Source organism: Lepisma saccharinum, chromosome 9, assembly GCF_977018435.1.
Source record: "Lepisma saccharinum chromosome 9, izLepSacc3.1, whole genome shotgun sequence".
NCBI classification, from domain to species: Eukaryota; Metazoa; Arthropoda; class Insecta; order Zygentoma; family Lepismatidae; genus Lepisma; species Lepisma saccharinum.
This window is the reverse complement of record NC_139237.1, coordinates 77,758,325-77,780,149: the sequence shown is the minus strand read 5'-3', so window position 1 is coordinate 77,780,149 and position 21,825 is coordinate 77,758,325. Positions and strand designations below refer to the sequence as shown.

The 21,825-nt window shown below is 36.1% G+C and overlaps 1 protein-coding gene across 3 annotated transcripts in view; it reads left to right on the top strand.

The window, feature by feature from the left end:
* The window catches only part of Smr (nuclear receptor corepressor smrter), a 232,534-nt gene that overhangs the window by 116,513 nt on the left and 94,196 nt on the right, over positions 1-21,825 (top strand). For 2 of the 3 annotated variants that reach the window (XM_083128467.1, XM_083128469.1), the window contains exons 2-7: positions 594-762; positions 6,217-6,329; positions 6,699-6,843; positions 11,350-11,517; positions 15,813-15,935; positions 19,983-20,039. In XM_083128467.1, coding sequence (XP_082984593.1) covers positions 594-762; positions 6,217-6,329; positions 6,699-6,843; positions 11,350-11,517; positions 15,813-15,935; positions 19,983-20,039 — 775 coding nt within the window. The remainder of the gene's footprint in view (positions 1-593; positions 763-6,216; positions 6,330-6,698; positions 6,844-11,349; positions 11,518-15,812; positions 15,936-19,982; positions 20,040-21,825) is intronic. The other variant, XM_083128468.1, reaches the window with a different exon arrangement.

Below are 21,825 nucleotides of genomic sequence, written 5' to 3'. Positions count from 1 at the left end.
TGTCCTACCATGTATAGTCCCCGGCAATAAAAATGGAACATGTAGATCCTAAAATAATCGCTTCATTATAAGTGTTACCCAACTTTATGACGAAAATTGGATTTTAAAGCAAATTTTCAATGGCAACGTCTACCACAGCTGTAGAGTTAAGCAACACAGTATTTCAGGATCTAGGCGTCTCATTTTTATTGTCTGTGACTGTACCTTATATAGCCATTTATCCTTACCGTCACGATTAACGTAGAGGTAAAAAAGCGACGTAAAAATAATGGGGATACAAAAGAAACAAGATGCATTTAGGTTTCCCGGTTTCATCTTTCAGGAGTTCATAGAAAATCACCGTTTCTCCTGATGCTGCATGTAATCTGTCCAGAACCAACACGCCGTTACGTGACGTCATATGTAGTCGATCAATTACCATTCACCACCCTTGATTGACTCACCTGTAGCTACGCGGCTTTTCCCGCAGAGGCGAGTCTGTAACAAAAGAAAGAAATTTGAGGTTAGAAAGAGTAGTAGTTTTTAAGATTCTGTATTGGATGTTGTTTATAAGCACGCTTGTAATTAATTCCCTTTATTTCCTCTACTTTCAGGGCAACGCAGTCTGCGGAGGGTTCGTCATTCAAGTCCCAACGGCCTCCCCCTTCCCTTTCCCCACCCCGGACGTACTCTTTCCCCAGGGAGTCTATCAGGTATATGCAGCAATCGCCATACGGAACCTCCGTCCCATACAGGGATAATCCCTACAACGCGCGAACGCCGGTAAGTACTTATTTATTATTATTATTACTATTATTATTATTATGTGTTTATATGCTGTTTCAATTGGCGGGACTGGGCTTTCCAGATGGCGCAGTTGTTACGTCGTTAAGAGTTCCTGGATGTAGGGTCTCCCTTATCGCACAACGCGCTACCAACCTTGCGTTCTGACGTCATTGGGAATATTTTCAATGTTAGGCTAAATGCCTAAGTTGTTAGGTTAGGCTAGCTAGGTCTTAACATGAATAATAAATTTACAGTGTATTTATGCAAAGTTAACCAAACCTAACAGACCTAACGTAGGCATTCCAAGTCTGACGTCAGAATACGAAGTTGGTTGTGCGATAAAGTACCCATGGTTATATACGTTACATCGACGTATCCAGTAGTTGCCTTCTAATCAAGGGGTCCCGAGTTCGATACCCGATGAGGCAAATAGTGGTTCACTGTAGGTTCAGTCCCGATTAGCATATCTGTACTTAAGGTGGACTTAACAACTAAATATCAAGTCAATAAATTTACAAGACTGCTGAGAGGAAGACTTCTGATATTATTTACGCCAGTGTTTCTCAACCGTCAGGCTTCGGTGAAGAACCAGACCGTGGAATAAATTATACCGGCCTCGAGAGGTTCTCCAGAAACAGCTTTTTTTTCTACCCAACCAACATCATTAAAATGAAATTAATAATAGTCTATAGCCATCGATTCCCGTATTAGTATTAATTGGAATTTTTCGAGATGCAATATGAAAACCAGCACTTACCAATTTTAATGGTGTTGGCCTTAGAAAACTACAAGATTTCATTCATCAATGCTTGACAACTATTTTGGACCTAATTTTATATTTACCCATAATTTATTTCATTAGTATTTCATTTGTAGAGTACATATTAATTAATGTATACATTTTTAAAACTTTGAAAAGATATTTGCAAATAAAATTGTTAGGATAGAATAGACGGATTGAGCATCTACTTTTAAAAAGATACCGGGCCGCCGTCTCCCGAAGGTTGAGAACCACTGATTTATGCAATTCCGGCAACAGATCAAAACCGATAATGAAGATAAAAGTATGAGACTATGATCGAAGTAATTTTAAAGTCCATTTTATGCTGAAGCAGGTTATTCGGATTGTGTAATGTGCCTTTAACGTGAATCGAATCCGTGACCCCTTAATTATAAGCCTTATGCACTATGCTTGTAAGGCCCATGTGAAATATCAAATCAATAATTAATATATTTTTACGAAAATTCAAGACAAAGATTAACAATATATAGAGTAATAGAAATTAATATATTTGGGTTAGTGTGATGTATAGGATTCAACTACAGCGACAAAATTTTACATCGTGTAAAGGCCACGAACTTTTCTGGAAAAACTGCATTTTCTAGCCTGGGAAACTGGGCGGATCCCCCCCCCCCTCTCTCTCCTCTCCCCTCTGAGTGCGCCCGTCTATGTTACATTGCATAGCCTATACAGTATAGGACTGAGAATTGAGTACGGAACTTACATTGTTGGCAAAAATGAAATTTGTGCCGGTCAGTGGCGGCGATTTGGTTGATTGATTGATTGATTTAGTTTATTTTACTTCGCGTTTTGTGCCTCTTGGCTAATTTGCGAAGATGGGGATGAGTGATGAAATGATGAAAGTGATGAATGGACATTTACAAACAACCAAGCCCGACCGGGATTCGAACCCGGGACCCTTGGCGTCGCAGCGCGATGTGCTAACCACTCGGCCACGGGGTCGGGCGGTGGCGATTTGGGGGGGGGGCAGTTGCCTCCCCACATTTTTCGCCACTTTTGCCCCCGCACTGTGCTAAAGCTTATCTACAAAGGGAAATATACTGTCTTTGCCCCCCCCCCCCAGTTTTGGAACCAAATAGCCACAACTGGTGCCGGTACTTTAATATTATACGGACTACCTCATTTGTCCACGTGACGAGGAATGCTTACGAAGTTAGGTTAGGTTCCATTAGCATAAATACAGCCTAAATAATACATTTTCATTGTATTTATGCTAATGGAACCTAACCTAACTTCGTAAGCATTCCTCGTCACGTGGACAAATGAGGTAGTCCGTATAATACTAAAGTACCATTGTGCCGGACTCAAATGGTCAAATGGACCCCCCCCCCAAGGTTTCTTCCTATTGCGTTGATATACTAGCACTAAGATATCTGCAACCAGGGTTCTTAAAGGTCCACGAACTCGTGTGTAACAGAACCGGAACCTTTTTTAGGTCCAAATTGTTTCATTTCAATACCTAAATTGGACCGTATTTTTTAATTGATCCGGAAAAAAAGGTTCTTTACGGTCCTGAATCCATTTACGCTGATTTTCTCTCCCGAACAGGAATTGAATTTAGTTGCACCTTAACAACACTGTCTGAAACCTCGGGAAATGTGCGAAATGCATACAGGCTTTCCCTCCCCTTGTTTCACACTGGTGCTGTAAAAGCAAGGGCTTTACCTTCCCCTGTGACTTCTAGCGACACTGGTGGATCCTTCGTGGAGTTACATGCTTGATAGATTAAAGTAAAGCTGCATAATGAAATAAGTTGATTTCTACAATTACTACTCGAACTTGCCCACCTCCGTGGCGGAGTGGCTATCACACTGCATTGTGACGCCAGAGGTCCAGGGTTCGAATCCCGGTCTGAGCACACGGGCGTTCTTTCATCAGTTTCATCATACCATCATACCACAAGTGGTTCGGATTCCACTTTAAATTGTAGGCCCAGTCCCGATTAGCCTTACTGTGCATTAAGTGGACTTAAAACACCAACTCAACAAGAATCATTCCAGCACTCATCCCCATCTTTGCGATTAGCCCAAAGTGGCAGAAAAGCGAAGTAAACCAAATCAGCTACTTTATGCTTACATTATTACCGTGAAGTTCTGTGCATTGTAGTTGAGGCAAAGTCTTCATATTCAACACTGGCATCACAATTTCCAGCACTTCAGAAGCTTTGAACAGACTTGTGAACCTTGTTTTGTTGTGCAAGAACAAGAAACGTTTTTCCAAATGCTTTTAATCCTATTGGAAAAGTCTTGTTTTCGGGGGAACAATGGATTCAAGCATTGCTAGGAAATTGTGAATTCATCTCTGTGCTACATACATTGTTAGTATGGACATTATTTAAATGATTCACATACTTAGAAAGAAAGGGGGCTGCCTGTCCAGGGTTGTGAGAGAAGCCAGTGGTTTTTCAAAACTAACATTTTATTTGTGCAAAATTATAGTATTTTTTAATAAGATATTTTATTCAATTATAATCCTGATATTCGGATACCTATATCCGGATTATCTGAAATGTCAAGATATCCGAATGTATGCATTATCTGGACAGTTTTATCTTTAATCAGTTTTACATTCTATCCACATATTCTTTTATTCGTATTTTTTTGTATTTCACTGTACGGATTTTCTACAAATCCTTCACCAAGCCTGTACTATCCGGAAATTCTAATTATCCAGATATTCGGATTATTCGTTGCATCCGGAACGGATATCAGATAATTTGAAATCGGGATATCTCTTACCTGGATTTTGTGGTCATGCCTAATATTTATTATAAACATACTTAGTGCCCAAATTGTAGTTTCGATAGAAACGTTTAGGGAGTTTTGCAAGAAATTCTACTGTGACACCTCAAAAATGCTCTGTCAAACCAGCAATATCACCAACGTCAGGTATTTATTGCGGGAGCTGTAAACTTTATTGCAGAAATAGAGACTCAGTTCTAGGTCCTGAACCACCTTGAGGCATGAAAACTGCAACCCATGGATAATAAACCTATAGTTTTCACCAGGTGTAAGTAGCTAACGCCCTTGTAATGGGCGAGACGAAACCGAGTGTCCGGAACTCACCGTATCTTTCACGACTTTTGGGATCATGTTTTAAAATGTACTTCAATGTGCAACTTCTTGAGACATACCAAGCGAATATCAGCTTGCTTCTCGTAAGTCATATATTTTGTTTAGCAATTACAGCATTTGCAGCAATTGCGAGTCTTGGGCTGCGTGGTTGCATATACATCAGGATAAAACTAAATTTTCAAGGACTCGTGGCATCGAAACCCTGCGTCACAAATACTTTATTAAGAAAAGTTTCGTGTCTAAATGGCTTCACTACATGCTGTGCAAGTTTCTACAATAGCATGCTGCATGTCGTATACCACTATATTTCGAGAACGAGACCGAGGCAAAGCCTCATCTCGTCTCGTTTTCGCAACCATACCGAGGTAACACTAACTAAAGCTTAAGGGCAGTATTTTAATTTGTATAAGAAAACTTCGATGTCTAGTTCCTATGACTGTACATTGAGGGGGATAGGGTGCATGATATCAGTTGCAAAGTTGAGTGACTTATATAGTCAGTAGAATCAGCAGGAAAGCGCGGATATAGTAAATAATTTCATTGCCGGATACTGGGTGACTTAAAATACATTAAATTAATGCCGTTGCATTTTAACTCTCAACTTTCCACTATTGGCATTATTATATATTATTCTCTGTCTCTTTGGCAGAGTTGGTTATCTTAGCGTGCTAGGAAGCCAGAGGTCCCAGATTCGAATTTTGTGAAGTAAGGATGTACCATTCGTATGTAAAGCAAGGGTGTATCATTGTGTGCGTATGTATGCCCCCCCCCCATCATCGCGATTAACGCAAATATGTAGAGAGGCCACATTAAAGTAACCAATCTAGAAACCAGAGAGAGACAATAGAAGAGATTATTATTTGTGACATGTTTCTACTAGTTAATCTTTATTTTTGTCATTACTATGGTTATTGTGTGTTTTATTATTTTTAATTCGTCAGTTTAAGGCTGTCGCATTTTATGATTGACCTAGAGGCAGTGATGGCGATATCGGTTTTGCTTTGCCCCACTTCCCCCCGCGGAACTGAATATGGGGCCTTGTATAACATTTTCGAGGTACCACTTGGTTTTTGACGTACAAAGAGAATGATCACCTTTAATACGCAACAAATATAGTTTTGATATATAATAATATAATATGGCTACATCTTACGTACAGTGCAATAAATATACTATAGAAGTAGTACAGCAGAAATCTTCAAATACAGCTGGTGTAAAATCATAATAGTTTCTGCATATTTTCCATGTAATTGTTAATTTTGTTTTTGTTTAGAAAGTTTTACACCCGTCAAACATATAGATTAAATCAAGATTTCTTCGATTACAATGCCAGCAGGGAATTTTTACATACTAAATATTATGAAAGCGCCGCTCTTTCCTTTGTGGAAATTTCCGTCACACTTTTCATCCCCATCATTTGAGTTAATATATTTTAAATATGCAATGCCTAGAGGGGTTAGAAACACAATATCCAGTCAAATTGTGAAAATTTAGGTGGGGTTTTGTTGTTGAGAAAGCAAGTAACGTAGAATAAACCAAGAAATGGTGTTAAACTATTGTATCAATTTGTTACAGGCGGAACGGCAAGGAGAGTACGTTCGGGAGAGTTCGATGAGGCCACGAATTTCACTGCTTCAAACTCCTACCCCTGAATACCTCACCGGAATACCCAGAGATCGGATACAACAGTAAGTACATAATTACATTGATTATTTCCTAATGGCACGCATTTGAAGCCCAGAAAATCTATTTGGTGAGCTAGAATTTATCTGTAAAGAAAAATATAATTAATTTGTTATCGTTGTGTTCTGTGATTAATTCTCTTACGATTGCTCATTAAATAAAACATCGAAGTTCACAAAACTCAATGATACTTGACTTGTACTCGGCTGCATAAATGTCAAATTTGAGCCCTACCCCATAATTTTGCTTCCTGGTAACAGCTGCAGATTTATTTATAACAAGATGTGTGTTTGGCGGTAAGGTTTTAAAAATATCAAATGAAATTACCATCCGTCAGTTGTGGTGTTCAAAATGTAATTGTTATATTTTTTCAGATCGGAATCATATCGGGATAATTTGGTGTCGGTTGTACCATCTGCTACAGGCGGCGTTCAACTCGATCTAGGCCCACCTTTCAAGAAGATTCGCCTAGGAGAATCCAAAAGTGATATTCAGCAACCTCTCCGAATCGATACCAGGGTGAGTCACTTTCTTTCCCACTGCCCTTGTGCGTTGAAACGGTCCTGGTTAGTTTGCAGTGTCTTATAACCCCAGAACTAGCTTCATTTTTCTTTTTTGCAGTTTACAGTGCGATAAATCAAGTTATCTTTCTAGTCAACTGCTAACATTCTAAGGAGGACGCCACCTTTAGCCTGTGGCCAGTTTTTCATCAGGTGAATGCAAGTTCGCACCTCATTTTTGGTAACAAAATCGATCCCTGCGCCATCTACTAGCATAATTTTAAACTGTTACGATTGCTGCGCAGTCTGATGAGGAAATTTAGAACTACAATTACAGTAGTAGGGTCGTAATCGGGAATTTTCGTCAGGGGTGTTACTTTTTTTTAGCACCCATTCTATATATTACCACGTTTCCGTGTATCCGACGTTCTTTTATTATTATTATGGATTATTATTATTATTATCCCAACCCCACTTTGTAGGCACGCTGAGGAATGACAGATTTAATAATAAAAGTCAGTTTGCATCGTTTACATTTCATATACAATGCTGATCATTTCTAAGGCGAATTCGAAAATATCGTGCTAACATTTCAGAGGTACAGTGGGATCCATGAGTATTATCGTGCAAATTGTCCATGACTATTTTCTTTAATTTTTCTCTTACATTCTGTGTGTTTTTAAGCGATGGATTTTTATGTATGCTTCTGCAGAAGTTGTCAACAGCTTGTTTAGAGTTTTCTCTAAATTCTTGAAGCTCCTATTGGGTCAAATAAAGTGCACGAACATGGTGATGGACAATTTGCACGGTAATACTCATGGATCCCACTGTACCATACGTCACACGACACAGTAAATATAATAATTTACTATTTGCTGATGCCGAATATGAAACAGGGCGGGAAAATGGTATTATTTATTCTGTACAGTATCAAAATCATCCTAGATCGTTTCTAGATAAAGGTGAACGGTGAAACTAATGTACTTTCTGGATATTTATAAATATTTGTTAATGTAGTAAGAAGGCGCTAGTAATAACGGTAATTGTTTTCTGCCGTTGAAAAAAAAATGCTTCGGAAAATGAAGATGTGTTTGTGTGATGCATTTTCGTCAGTGTATAGAGTTCGAGAGAATGAACATTGATTATAGATTGATCGAAGTCGTGCAGTTCAGGCAATTCTGTGCATCAAACCCCGCCTAAAGTCAAAGAAATCGCACTGAGAATAAAAGCTTGGGGCTGCAAACGTGGAAATTGCTAGTTACGTTGGAATACGCTTTCTCCATGAATCACGATGAAGGCGATCCATCAGTATGTATACTCATGAACATTCTGGTGTGTATGTGTTGTTATTTTTACCGTGTTATTTGCGTGAAGTTATGCCCAGTCCTTTTTTTAATTAACATACTCAATGTTTTATGCAATGTAAAATGTGTTCCAAGGCGCGGAAACCACAAATAACAGAGATTTGATCCCAGCATAAGTGAAAAAAAAATATCCTATCTTTGAGTACTTTCGCCGTTTTTTATTCGTAGAAACCGGTTGTATACACACTCAGATAGCGAAATAACACACAAATAATAACACCGCCGAATCTGCGGGGGAAATGTAATAATCTCACTTTTATTTATGTATTACCTTTATTTGGAGGTGTTTTCCCATTTAAGCATCCACATCTACCTGATAATAACAACTAGCTGTAAACTGTAAAGCATGGAAATCATGACATGAAATTTGCTGTTTTGCATTAGTTCAATTAGATAGTGTGTTGTGATGTAATTTATAGGTCCCATGTACATTTTTTAATTGATTACTTTTTTTTCACATGCCATTTGCTAACCTTCTTTATCTAAACAAACAATAAACTTGTCTACTTATAATCCTTCACCTGAGTAGTTGGCTGATGATACTAATGTGTATATGAATATAAATTTTCCAGAGCAAGGGAAACTTAACAATAACAAACAGGGTTGCCAAATAAAGCAAATAAAGCGTTTTTAAAAACTTGTTTTAAATGCAGTTGAAAACATGATTTAAAGAAGTAAATGTTTAAATACATATGTTAAGAAATCTTACATCTTATTGTGAATGCAACACAATTCATTGATATCACAATAATGTATATTAAGTATCAGAGGCGCAACCACAAATTTTTGTCTGGGGGGGGGGGAATACCAGGATAAACATACCAATAATAATAATAATGTTAATAACATTATTTTTTATTGATTTGCTTTATTTTACTTCGCTTATTGCGCCACTTTTGGCTAGTTTGCGAAGATGGGAATAAGTGATGAGATGAAATTGATGAATGCACATTCACAAACATTCATGCCCAAGCCAGAATTCGAACCAGAGACCAACATTCTTCTTCTTCTTCTTCTTATTATTATTATTATTATTATTATTACTATTAGTAGTAGTAGTATCAAAGACAGTATTAACCACGTAAATTATGCAAAAGAGGTTAGAAGTTGGTGTGTTCGAACAAACTATTTGAATTTTTTTTCAACACATTCAATTTCACATTAATAATGGAAAACAAGCACACACAACTATTTTTCAAAGACAGAAAATGCTTGATAAATGAATTCCAAATATAATTTTTTTTACATTGACATGTATAACTTTCATGCACGATATATGTTTCACATTATGCAACATGGAGCAACGTGGACACTGAATTGTGTACATATTCATATTACAACCTCTGTCAGAAAAGTTCCAGGACTGAGCTCATAAAAAATAATTTATTCAACTTAGGAACTAATGGTTGTAGGTTTTGTCAAAATAGTCCCCTCGGCTATCTATATACAGCTGCCACCGTTTCTGGAGGCCATGGACGCAAGCAGGGAAAGCTTCATCTAGGATGCTTCTAGATTTTTTGATCCAATTTTTTTGCAGGCCAAAATCAATATAGATTTAATAGGGTGCAAATAATTTTATGAGATGCCAATATATTCTCTCTTTTACAACTTTTGTTCCTCCCCGATGGTGTAGTGGTAACATCGTAGCCTTGTGATCAACGGGTCCCGGGTTCGATACCCGGTGAAGGCACATGACACAGTGGTTCTGATCCCACTTTAAACTGTAGGTCCACTTCCGATTAGCCTTTCTAAGCTTCAAGTGGACTTAAAACCACAAATCAATCAATCAATTTTACAACTTATTGTAATTTAGATCGTTCGGCACCCAGAACCGACTCCCGCCATCCCCTAACTACAGTCCTGAACTTGATAAGATTAAGAAAAGCAGGTATTGCGAGCAAGAAAATTTTACGAAAAGTATTTTTATTTGCATAAAATTTGAATTTGTGGGCGGTAATTGTCCCCTGCAGGCACACTTGGCAGTCAATGTTTGCCCCCCTAAAACTAATTTCCATCCAAGGTTGCCCCCCCCCCCCTTGTGGTCGCGCCACTGTTAAGTAATGAACAAAAAGGTTTCATCCATACACTATACAACTGTGCCTACACTGACAACAAACAATTTTCTTTTCTTATAATGCTCAAGATACAAGGGAACATTAAGTGCAACTAGTCTATTTTGAACAAATAAAATGATTTGCTACTAACAGCCCATGTTGATTTACCATACATCAACCAGAAACTTTGCATACAAGACAAAAATAATGTACAATATTTTTTGTTTCAAGTATTGGTATGGCTTTTCACTTACATATCATATGATATTTTGTTTTTGGATTATATATGCACATAAAGTGTTGCAGTAATAATATTAATAAAGTTAAATAGATATGTAAAATTTGACAAATCAGGCAAGCAGTGTGTGGTGCTGGTCTCATCACTTCCAGTATGGCAGAGATCGAGAATGTGTACAGCCCTAACACTTTGTTCCTTCTATTCTTTCATTAAATAGGGATAGCTTATTATTATTATTATTATTATTATTATTATTATTATTGTTTCAATGTTATTCAGCCATCGGACTTTATCATAGGCAGATAGATTAAATTTATCTTTTAGTGTGGCATTTTTCTATTTTTCTGTTTGTTCTTGCAAATAATAGATTCACCACGTGTGGATATAATAATTTCCTTTCCTTGTCAGGTGTTTCTGTATTCTAAAAATTCATATCACAATTATTAAAAGAAATTGAACCATTTTCTGATCTTTCACCATCTTTTCATACTTTCCTCCCGCAATGATGAGAACGAAGAGACATAAAATAAAATATTTGGGGAATTTTCTAGTTCATGTTTCAGTTGTGAACATTTTGAAGTGTAGGTTGTATGATATTTAAATTATCAGTACCATACACCAATATGCCTATATCTCCTGATACCTATGGAGTATCGATCTGTCTCGTTCCTAGTAGAAATAAAAGGCAAAACATGAATATGATTATTCATTAAATGTTGGTTTTAACAAACTAAATAACTGAGATATGCATTCTAGAATTAAAGTGTGTGTAATTTGTGGCAGCAGGTTAAAGAAAGATCACAGTATAAAATATACACCTTCCTCTCCCCATTCCTTCATGTATTGATTCGTATTGTTAACCATTGCAGGAGCCAGCATACAATCCCCAGGTGGAGGCCATCTCACCCACACTGCCATCCGATGCTCTGCAGGAAGAGTTTCGAACTACAAAAGATGAACTGCTGCAAAAGATTGGGAAGGTGGACAGAGAAATCGCAAAGACAGAATCACAGATTTCAAAATTGCAAAAGAAGAAGGTAAAACAAATAAATCTTTCATGGTGTTCTGACATTTAATTGTACTAACGAAATTCTATTTTTGGAGTCAAATAAGGTCACAAAACAATTAAAAAATCCTCCATAATTATTAACCCGAGTTAACTCGTACATATAAGGAAAGTACTACAAATGTTTGAAAATAGCATATAAAGTGTCGAAAATAAAATGTCCACATTTTAATGCTATCCAAGTTTACAGACTATCCACTGTCTCACATCAAATGTTACCCACAGTGTGGCAAACCCGAAAGCATGGACTAACACAGAGTGCAACATCGCAATGTGGGCAATAGTATCTTGACTCGCGACAAATCTTCTTTCATCTCGCATCACTGGAAAGGCGACAACTACGTAGTGTCACGGGAATCCGGTAAATGGCAGCAGTACCTCGACAAGCTATCTACACCTTCCATCTAGTGGTCAGGAATTAACACCTTTTAAAGCTCAAATGTTCGGGTAGGCAGAAAAATGCACTGGAGTTGTACGATTTTAACGAGAACTCTGGTAAATAATATGTAAAGCAAACACAAATTCCGAGTTAACTCGGGTTAGTGAGGCAAGTGGTTAAACGAGGCAATTTATTAAGGCTGGCAGATAACACTTTGAACTGATATCCCTGCCTACTCTCTTGAGATTCCAACTGGTACCAGTACTTGTAAACTGTTACAGTTCAAAGTACAGTTGAGACTGCTTTGTATGTAACTCAGTTCTGTGTAATTCTGTTTTATATGTAAATTACTGTAGGTCCCAGCAAAATATAATTTTAAAATTTGTTAATTAAACTTATTTGTACGTAATGCATTTATAGGCTACATAATTCGGTGTTACACATACTAATTTTCATAAAATACAGTTCATTTGTACCTACCCAGCTACAACAATGTCACAGAAGTATATATTTCTTGTCGTTACAAAAATACAAGGTGAGATTCAAATACGAAACAGGATAGCACCGGTTGGTCTCAACTTGCGAGAAAGACAAGAGCGGTGCGGCGGTGTCACAGGGAAGGCAAGGAGAGGTAGGGCAGCATGAAATCAGAGGAAAAATATTTGCTGCAGTTGTTCAGAACATGAGCTGCATTTTCTTTTTCATGTAATCGCAATACGAAAGTACACAGGTTAAAAAGCTGCCAATTGCCATGTTCCATAATAAAAACAGAACAGTTGTTCCTTCAGTGCATGTTTTCAGTTGCTACTGGTCGGCCAATGAGAACAGAAAGAGAGAACGTTACATGCTTGACCAGGTAGTAAAATTTATATAAGAACTGTGTGCTAATCCACATAAAAATTAGTGAAAGACTATCTAAGAAATAGACAACAACGCGTTTTACTTTCTGGAACTCATTCTAACTGGCTTCCTGTTATATCTGGTGTGCCGCAAGGAAGCGTTCTTGGCCCTCTGTTATTTGTATTATATCTGGATGATCTCACAGACCTCTTTAATTCCCCCATCTCAAGCACAATTCTAATGTTTGCCGATGATTGCAAGATTATGAGAGAAATAAAACAGCCATCAGACATGCAAATTCTCCAAAATGACATTAACATATTCTCTGAATGGTGTAAGCGATGGAAATTGTCCACAAACCCTTCTAAATGCTCATACATAACAATTTCATTGAAGCAAAACATTCTTGAAGGTAATTATACAGACACCGACCTCCCTCTAACAAAAGAAGCACAACACCGAGATCTAGGTATCCTCATAGATTCAAAACTAAATTTCGATAATCACATATCAACCATCACAAAAAAGGCAATGCGTATGCTAGGCCTACTTTACAGATTCACCGAAATCAATAACCCGAAAGCACTTGCCATTTACTTCAAGATATTTGTGTCCCCCATTCTAGAATATTGTTCACCAATCTGGAACATGGCTGCCCATTCTCATACCTCCAAGATCGACAGTGTTCTCAGCTTTTTCCTCTCCATCGTTCGATATAGAGTGCCTGCCCTAAGACACCTGCCTAAGAGAGATCTTCTTGTAAATCTGCATATTAATACTCCAGAAACTCGTAGATACATTGCAGATATGAAATTGCTATATAAGATTATAAATGGAAACTTAAGATGCAGCATCCCACTCCACGAACTCTCACTCAGAGTGCCTAGACATAAAACACGGAGCAAGGAAACTTTCCACACTACAACTCCCAGGCTCTCACTCATACAACGATCACTATTCCATAGGCTACCGAATCAGTTCAATATAATCTCAAACCAAATAGATATATTCACTTCATATTCATTTTTTATCAGCAACATAGAAAAAATTGTACATAAGTAATGCTTTTGTGAAACTGATCTTTTTACCTTGGTACTTTTTTTGGCTTTTTTTATTTTTGTTTATTTTGTGTTATCCGTTCTTTTGTTTTTAATCTTAGTCTATTGTTTTATTGTTGTTTCTTTCTGGTTTAAAATGGCTTCTGCTGTACTGGAAATTTCAATAAATAAATAAATAAAGAATCAAACTTTTAGATTCGTTAATTTGCCACTTTCTGACAGAAATAACTTGTATTACGCTTATCTTGTTACTCAAAATAGATACAATTCCACTTAGCATTTTTTGCTAAAAATTTCTACGTAGTACATCTCCTGTGTGTGCCTTATCTTGAAGATACAATTCCAGTATTTTAATAATCATATGACATTGTATCTGCATCTGATATGCTAGTTATTTTCAGTTATACCTATTATTTACTTTTCACCTTGACATATGTATAACTCATGTTCAACTGTAGTTCATTATATTTTTAAATTTTAATATGCAAGTTTTCTATTTGAACATCATCATAACAATCTACCAGATTTTTTGTTTTAAAATATTCATATTTGTACAGTACTGTAAATAAAGTATACCGAAATGCAGAACATAAATTATACCAAAATGCAGAACATGTTACTACTGTATTTTATTTTGTAAGTATAATGAAAAAAAAATGTTACCTGTATCAACACAGCAACAGGTACTGCACAAACAAATTTGAACATAAATACAACAATCGACATTCATGTTCAAAGTGTCGTCCATCCAACACCAAACATTTTTCATAGTAACTTTGCAAACATTACCGCAATTTTATTAGTGCATTAGGCAGCATATGTACGTGTAGTGAACTTTCGAGAACGAGTTCTAGAAATCTCCAGCAAAGTGCACAATGGTGTAGCTAGAGGCTCAACCCAACGTCCACTTTCATATGAGTGGAAATAGACAACAAACACCTTCTCTCTAATAACCCCTCTAAGAACCAATGTAAAGGAATTGTTTAATCACAAAATCCATTTATTCCCAACAATGATGTTATGAAAATTATGCACAGTTTCCAGGATGTTTAGATTCCATGAAAGTGTTGCATGGCATTTTTCAGACTTTGCGAGACACGGGGTCTCCTGAAAAGTATCTATTAATATTGCTGATAAAAAATCCAATGATACAATTGTATCATTACCAGCTCAGATCTACTTTTGATATTTCTGAATGCAGTCCTATATGTTAGATTAATTCCAAAAAGAAATACTGTATTGCTGCACATAATCATCACACCCTGTTGTTTTTTTTTTCAGTCCAAAAATTGTTTTATGAGCTTTCATCGCGAAATTTTCAGACAAAGAAGATTAAATGTTTAAGTCCATACTTCTCAACACTAGTAAATTTTCTCACGCGTAATATTTTGACTATAATGCGCAAGTCAGTAACAACTAATGTGTTAACTTTTTTTTTCCAAATCAAAAAAAAATGTTTGTTAAACTGTCACGAAAAAATGATGTGCATTGATTTGGACTATTCAGTATTCACGAATATTCCATGCTAGCTATTCTTGCACAAAAGAAAGTTTAGTAATAAATGATTTCTAAGTACTGGAAATACCAGAACATTAAACGAAAAAAGCTTCACATATGGTCGCCCGATACTTTTTTTTAAATTGGCATATGATCTGTGATGATTATCTAGTGAAATATGACATGTGGGTGAAACAAGAAATGTGAAGGCTGGAGTGATAGAAGACAATTATTGCATAGTAGAAAGGATACCACAGCATCAGTAGCGATCTGATATACCAAAGACGTAATAGGAGGTGTCACTTTTACATTGTAAAATTTTGGTACATATTACCAAAAGTATGATAAAGTTTCGGGTGGAGATGATCTATTTAATTCACATTATGTTTTCAAAAAGATTACAATAAATGAAATTAAGCAACGTTTCGAGTAATCTTTTGTATTATTTGAGTTTGAGGAACTTTCTAAACTTTGAATTTTGTTGTTTTGCAGCAAGAGCTCGAGGAAGCGGCCAACAAACCTGCAATTGTACAAGAGGAAGAAGAAACGACCCAACCGAAACACCAAAGTTTAGCACAAAAGATATATGCAGAAAACAGGGTAGGTTCAAAACTGGTACGTTCATTCTTTGTTACTTTATACCGTGTAATGAATTCTTCTTCCAATAGAAAGGAACGAGGTTTGTGTGGGTAACTTGGGCAAGAAATTGAGAAAGCTTTCAAGTTGGTGAGGAAGTGAAGATTGGGATGGAGTGGAAGTTTATAATGTGTTGGATTTATTTATTTAGTCTTTTGGCATAAATTATTATTCAGTTTTGTTTTCAGAGTGTACTTTTGTTTCTTTATGGTAACACACCATTATGTTCACTAACATGTTTCATACCTGGAATTATACATAGCACTGACACAGTGCATAAAGAGAACAGGTTTTAAATTCATAGTACACACATTGTTGAAATTAGGGATGGCTGTTATCCGGATTTCAAAATATTTTGATATCCCATATTTATGTGATATGTGTTCCAGATGAAATATATAATCTGAATATCCGGATAATTCAAATATCCAGATAATACAAATATTCGGTATCCAGATACTACAGATTTTTTTAAAGGATTTGTAGAAAATCTGTACATTGAAATATGAACATGATGACTAAAAGAACATGTGGATAGCCCATAAAATGGATAAATGATATAACTGCTCGGATAATCCAGATATCGGATATCTAGGTAATTTGTGTATCTGGATATCAGAATATCTGGATTGAAAATTATCCGATACCCAGATTTGGCCATCCCTAGCTGAAATCTCTTCTTATACAATTGTATTGTATAGTGATTCCTTTTGTCTTGTGAAAAAAGTGAGTAATGTAAATATTTTCTTTTCCTAAAAGGCACATTGAATTACTATATAATTGTACGAGAACGCTTTGTTGGTAATATTTTGCTTACCAAATCCTAGTTTTGATTATTGCCCTCACAAAAGTGATATTTTTGTTCTGCATGTATGCAATCACGTGGTGCAAATATATATGGTTACCACTAACATTTATTTTTTTGGTCTACTAAATTGTTTAGTACTCTATACACTGTGTAACCAAAAAGTTGATATCATCCTTTAGAGTAGACGAAAGTTACAAATGCATCTTTACTGCAAAAGCATGAAATAGAGTAAATAACATGTCTGTATCATTAATTAGCGTATCTGGTGGCATGATACTCTGCACAGCTTACTATTTATCGCTTCTATATATTTTCGGGCAGAAAAAATAAATGTCAGTGGCAACCCTGAATCTGTGTTGTGTGGGCAATATCTCAATGAACAAAACAACATCGTGAAAACTTGTGAGAGTTCGTGTTGCATGATGATTACCATGTATATATATAAAAAAAATTAACTGAGAATCAACGAATGTTGGAACATGCTTTTTTGTTATTGATGATGATAAAGAGAATGGTGCACAGTTAAAAATAAACCCTTCAAAGTTTCAAAAGTACAGTTTACAAACAGGTGAAACCATTTTATCAATACAGTTTGTTGCATGTCTCCAATCTTGGTCTAAAATTTCTCATGTTTTTTTTATTATGCAGTAATACTAATGATACTAAAAAATGTACTCCAGTGCACTTCCAAGTTCTTGGAGGACCAGGCTTTTCCTTTTTAGCTTTTTGTTGGGTCAGTGCATTCACCCACATTACTCCTTATATAAGATCTTGTACTAGATCACTGCAGTTATTCTTTTCAGTTCTTGTAGTAAAGTATACATGCTGATTAGCACAGCATGTGTAACATCAGAGGTCCTGGGTTTGAATTTCAGCCTGCACGTGGGTGTTCTTTGTCAGTGTCCCTTCATCATTTTCATCACTCATCCTCATCTTTGCGATTAGCCAAAAAGTGGTAGAAAAGCAAAGTAAAACAAACCAAATCATTCAGACAGTATTAATGTATGTACACACCCATTAGTATCTGGTTGTGCAGTAGTGTAATATCTGCTGAGTGTGTGTCTTTTTTTTATCTGTTCACAACTGGTTACCGTAAAAAAGATGAGATACAATCACAGTATGTTTTGTCCTGCGAATGTTTAGACTGGCCTTGGTGCTTTAGAAGTGGAAGAGAAATAGTTATTGTTAAAATATGGTTAAAGTATGAAACGATTCTCTCGGGCTATCGACCAGGTGAGTTGTGGAAAAGATTCCAATCTTTCGAGAGCTAATGTCACCCTCATCTTCATGACATTAGCTCTCGAAAGCTTGGAATCTTTTCCACAACTCGCCTGGTCGATAGCCCGAGATAATCTTTTAATTATTGGTCGCCAGGAAAGCTTCACGACTTACTTTATAGTTAAATTAGAATTGAGTTAGCTGAAAGGAATGGCTGATGACTGCAACAGCATGAACATGACAGATTTTATTATACATTTAATATATTTTAACTGTTTAACCCTTCTACAACTCTTTCCTTCCATCCCTGAAGGACAGAGGTTGGTTAGAATATTCACAACAAAAAAGGAGGTCCATGTTGTGATATTATCTTATTTTTAATATGCGAACAATGTACAGTGTGAAATACTTTAATTTTTAAGTAATAATAAAAAAAAACTTTTGGATATTAATCACAATAGGGGAGATCATAGCTTCATCAATGTCATAATCATCATTCATTGTCATCTTGAAGGGACAGAAAGGAATGTACAAAAGGTGAAGAGAACAAGATATGTGGTCTAAAACATGGCAGTTACACTCACAGGTGACATCACTATATCTCACAACTTCGGTTCAGTGAAGAGAAATAAAGCGGTGCTGAATTTCTTAGAATTGTTACCTCTTCCAAGAAAGCACCTGAAATAAGAGCAAACTTCAAGTGTAATATTGTGTTTCAGTAAAGTATTCATAATTGTAATGGCCCTTCTGTTCCATGCATTTTATTTTTAGTTTGTATGACATAGTATGCTACTTGATGTTTTGCAATCATAAGAATGTTAATTTATAAACATGATTATAGGAACTTGAACAACATGGCTGAGCTGACACCAATGCCAGTATATCTGTATGAGTCAATAATGTTGATATCTGCATCAGAAAGTATTGGTTAGAATTTATTCACTGATACCAGCCTATACTATAATTTGCGTATATTTCACATGGTCCGTAAGAATACCATGCTACATTTTCGCATAGTCTAATGATTTTCAAAATTATGCAAAATTCGGATTTTTCTTTTATTTTGCACTAGTATTGTGTACACACAATGAATTTTGTGATTAAATTAGAGCTATTTTAATATTCCAACATAATTCATGAATATTTTAAAGCAACACTGTTGCAAATTGATGCATATTGTTGCAATGGAAAACTTGCATATTAATCAATATTGTGAACAATTTTTAATTGTTACAATTTTCAAGCATTGGTATTGGGGAGAATCAGTAATTTTAAGTATTTTGTTGAATGTGTCAGTTTTGCTTTACTCAGACAGACTTTTGATCTGGCCAGGTGTTTGTCTTTCCTGTTGGGAGATGACAACACTGTTTTATATAATACTTTTAGTCTTTTTCTAAGAGCTGGTCTCTTCCACCGTCTGTGAGGAAGCGTTTAGTATGTTCTGACTTTTTAATGTGTTGTGTTTGTCTTGTGTAGGTCCCCGTTACAACCTTGCACTTTTAATTTTTCTAAGGTTTTTTTTACACCCCTTGTTTTAACCTTTTTCAGTTGGGGAATATTATCCTGCATACATTAAAGGGTGCAAAATGGCCTAAAGTGCAGATGCACCCAAAATGTTTAATCAATCAATTAAACAGTATCAACATCGGTATTGTAAGACGTCAATCTTACAAATAACCTTCTATCATGTTCTTTACATATGTTTAAAATTATCTCAACCATCGGCATGTTTACAATATTGATCTGCTTCGTTTTTCACGTGTTTTGGTATGTTAAACTTGAAAATAGTGCAATGAATGAGAATGCTCTATTTAAGGGCCATGTTCAAGAATCCAGAACCATGGAATTAGTTTGCAAGTTTTGGACATTTGCTTTCCTGTTTAGATAATGTATGGCATAGACCTCAAATATCCTTAAGGAATGTTTTTATGTGAGTGGCATAGATAGAACGTGTACTTTGTATCTTTAAGAACTCATTTTCTGATTTAATGTATTCACAGAAAAAGGCTCAGGAAGCTCATTTTCTTCTGGAAAAGTTGGGACCCAAAGTGGAACTGGTAAGTGTTTAAATTATGCTAACTCGTGTTGCAGGGGGGTGGACAGAACTAAAAATTATTCTCTCAGTAACCACTTTCCCTCCCAAATACGGACTAAAGCCACAAATCCACTAAGATAAAGCTAGACATTTTGATATGTTACCTTAAAACATCTAGTTTATTAGTTAATGCAAGACTGGATTAAAAGTAATTAATTTCTGTCTCCCTAAAAGCAGGGTCTATCATATTGCTACAGATTTTAAAATTAGAATATCAACTTTGCAAAACTGTAAAATGTGGCCGCAGTGGCTCAGTCGGTAACGCATCTGACTTCCATGCTCAAGGTCCCGGGTTCGATCCCTGGCCGGTTCAAACCTGGGAACTTTTCTAACGATGGAAGCGGCCCGGCGCCCACCTAGCGTCGAATGGCATGACTACCTGGGGGAAACCCTGGGGGGTAAAGGCGGTCAGGTGCATGATGCTGATCACATCACCCCCACTCATGACCAGATCAAGAAAGTGTGGGGCGTTACCCTCACACCCCCTATACGCCTTCATGGTGTGGTGCTAAGCACAGGGGAGCACTTTACCTTTACTTTTTTTTACTTTACAAAAATGTATAATGCCATGTTCACTATTCTGATTTAATGATACACCGGATACAGAAAACACACAAACATTGTTATTTCTGTAAAAAGGTTACAGAAATTTCCATGTGTACTAAAGTTAAAAAAAAAAAATGTTTTTTTTTTTTTTATTTATTTAGAACTGATTTGAAAATTCAGGTGGCTGGGCTACATCTGCCATGTGGTGTTTCAAATTGTTATGTTTCAAGTTTAGACGTAGAGGTTTTGGTTTTAGACATGCATGTAGTATGAACTACTATGTTGCTATTCACTTAGCTTTAAATAACACTAATATAAACAACATAACAGGTACCTGTATTGATCACCAATCCAATCAAATCAAATCAATGTTTTGATCTTGCAAATGAGAATCTTGATCATGAAGATATTACTGTGTCTTTTTTACATATTACCTGCCAAGAATTTTAAATAATAACTTTGCCTCATCAGCATCTACTTGCCCTTGTGGTTAAAGCAAGAATGTGGGAATACAGGAGTATTGCATCACCTGAAGCACTTAGAGCTGATATCTTGCAATACATTGTGAAACTCAAATTGTCTTATCATGACAATACAGTACTACCACTTTATACCTGCCCACTGAGGTCCTGAACTTAAAAAGATATACAGCAGTTTTTTCCTTCTTTTTGAAAAGATCATGTTCACAATTTCACATTAAATTAAGGGAAAGTATGAACAAATTTGCTAAAATGAATTCAAACAGCATATCAGGGTGGCTACTCACCGGGCATTCTTAGAATTCCTGGAATTATGCATGAATTGGCTCTGGGAAGTATGCGTAAATGTGATACAATGAATCAGCTGTTTTAGGCTGTCATCACATGACCTAATAATCCAGCACAATTAATTCGACAAATACTATCAATTACTTTTGTGGATATCATTAAAGAAATTCAATAACAGAACTTTGTTCATACATCACTTGAACCTACATTAATTATTTAGTCCTTAATAGATCGTGTATTCAATATTGAAACACTTCTGCAAAACTTCAACTTTTCATGCTTACAGCAGGCATAGTTATTTCTATATGCACCACAATGTTTTACCCTTGTTCAGCTAACATAACTCTGACAACATAGTAATCATATGAATTGTGTGCATTAAGTAGAATATTCAACGAATATTTACATTTAACGATTTACAGTTTGCAGTTACTG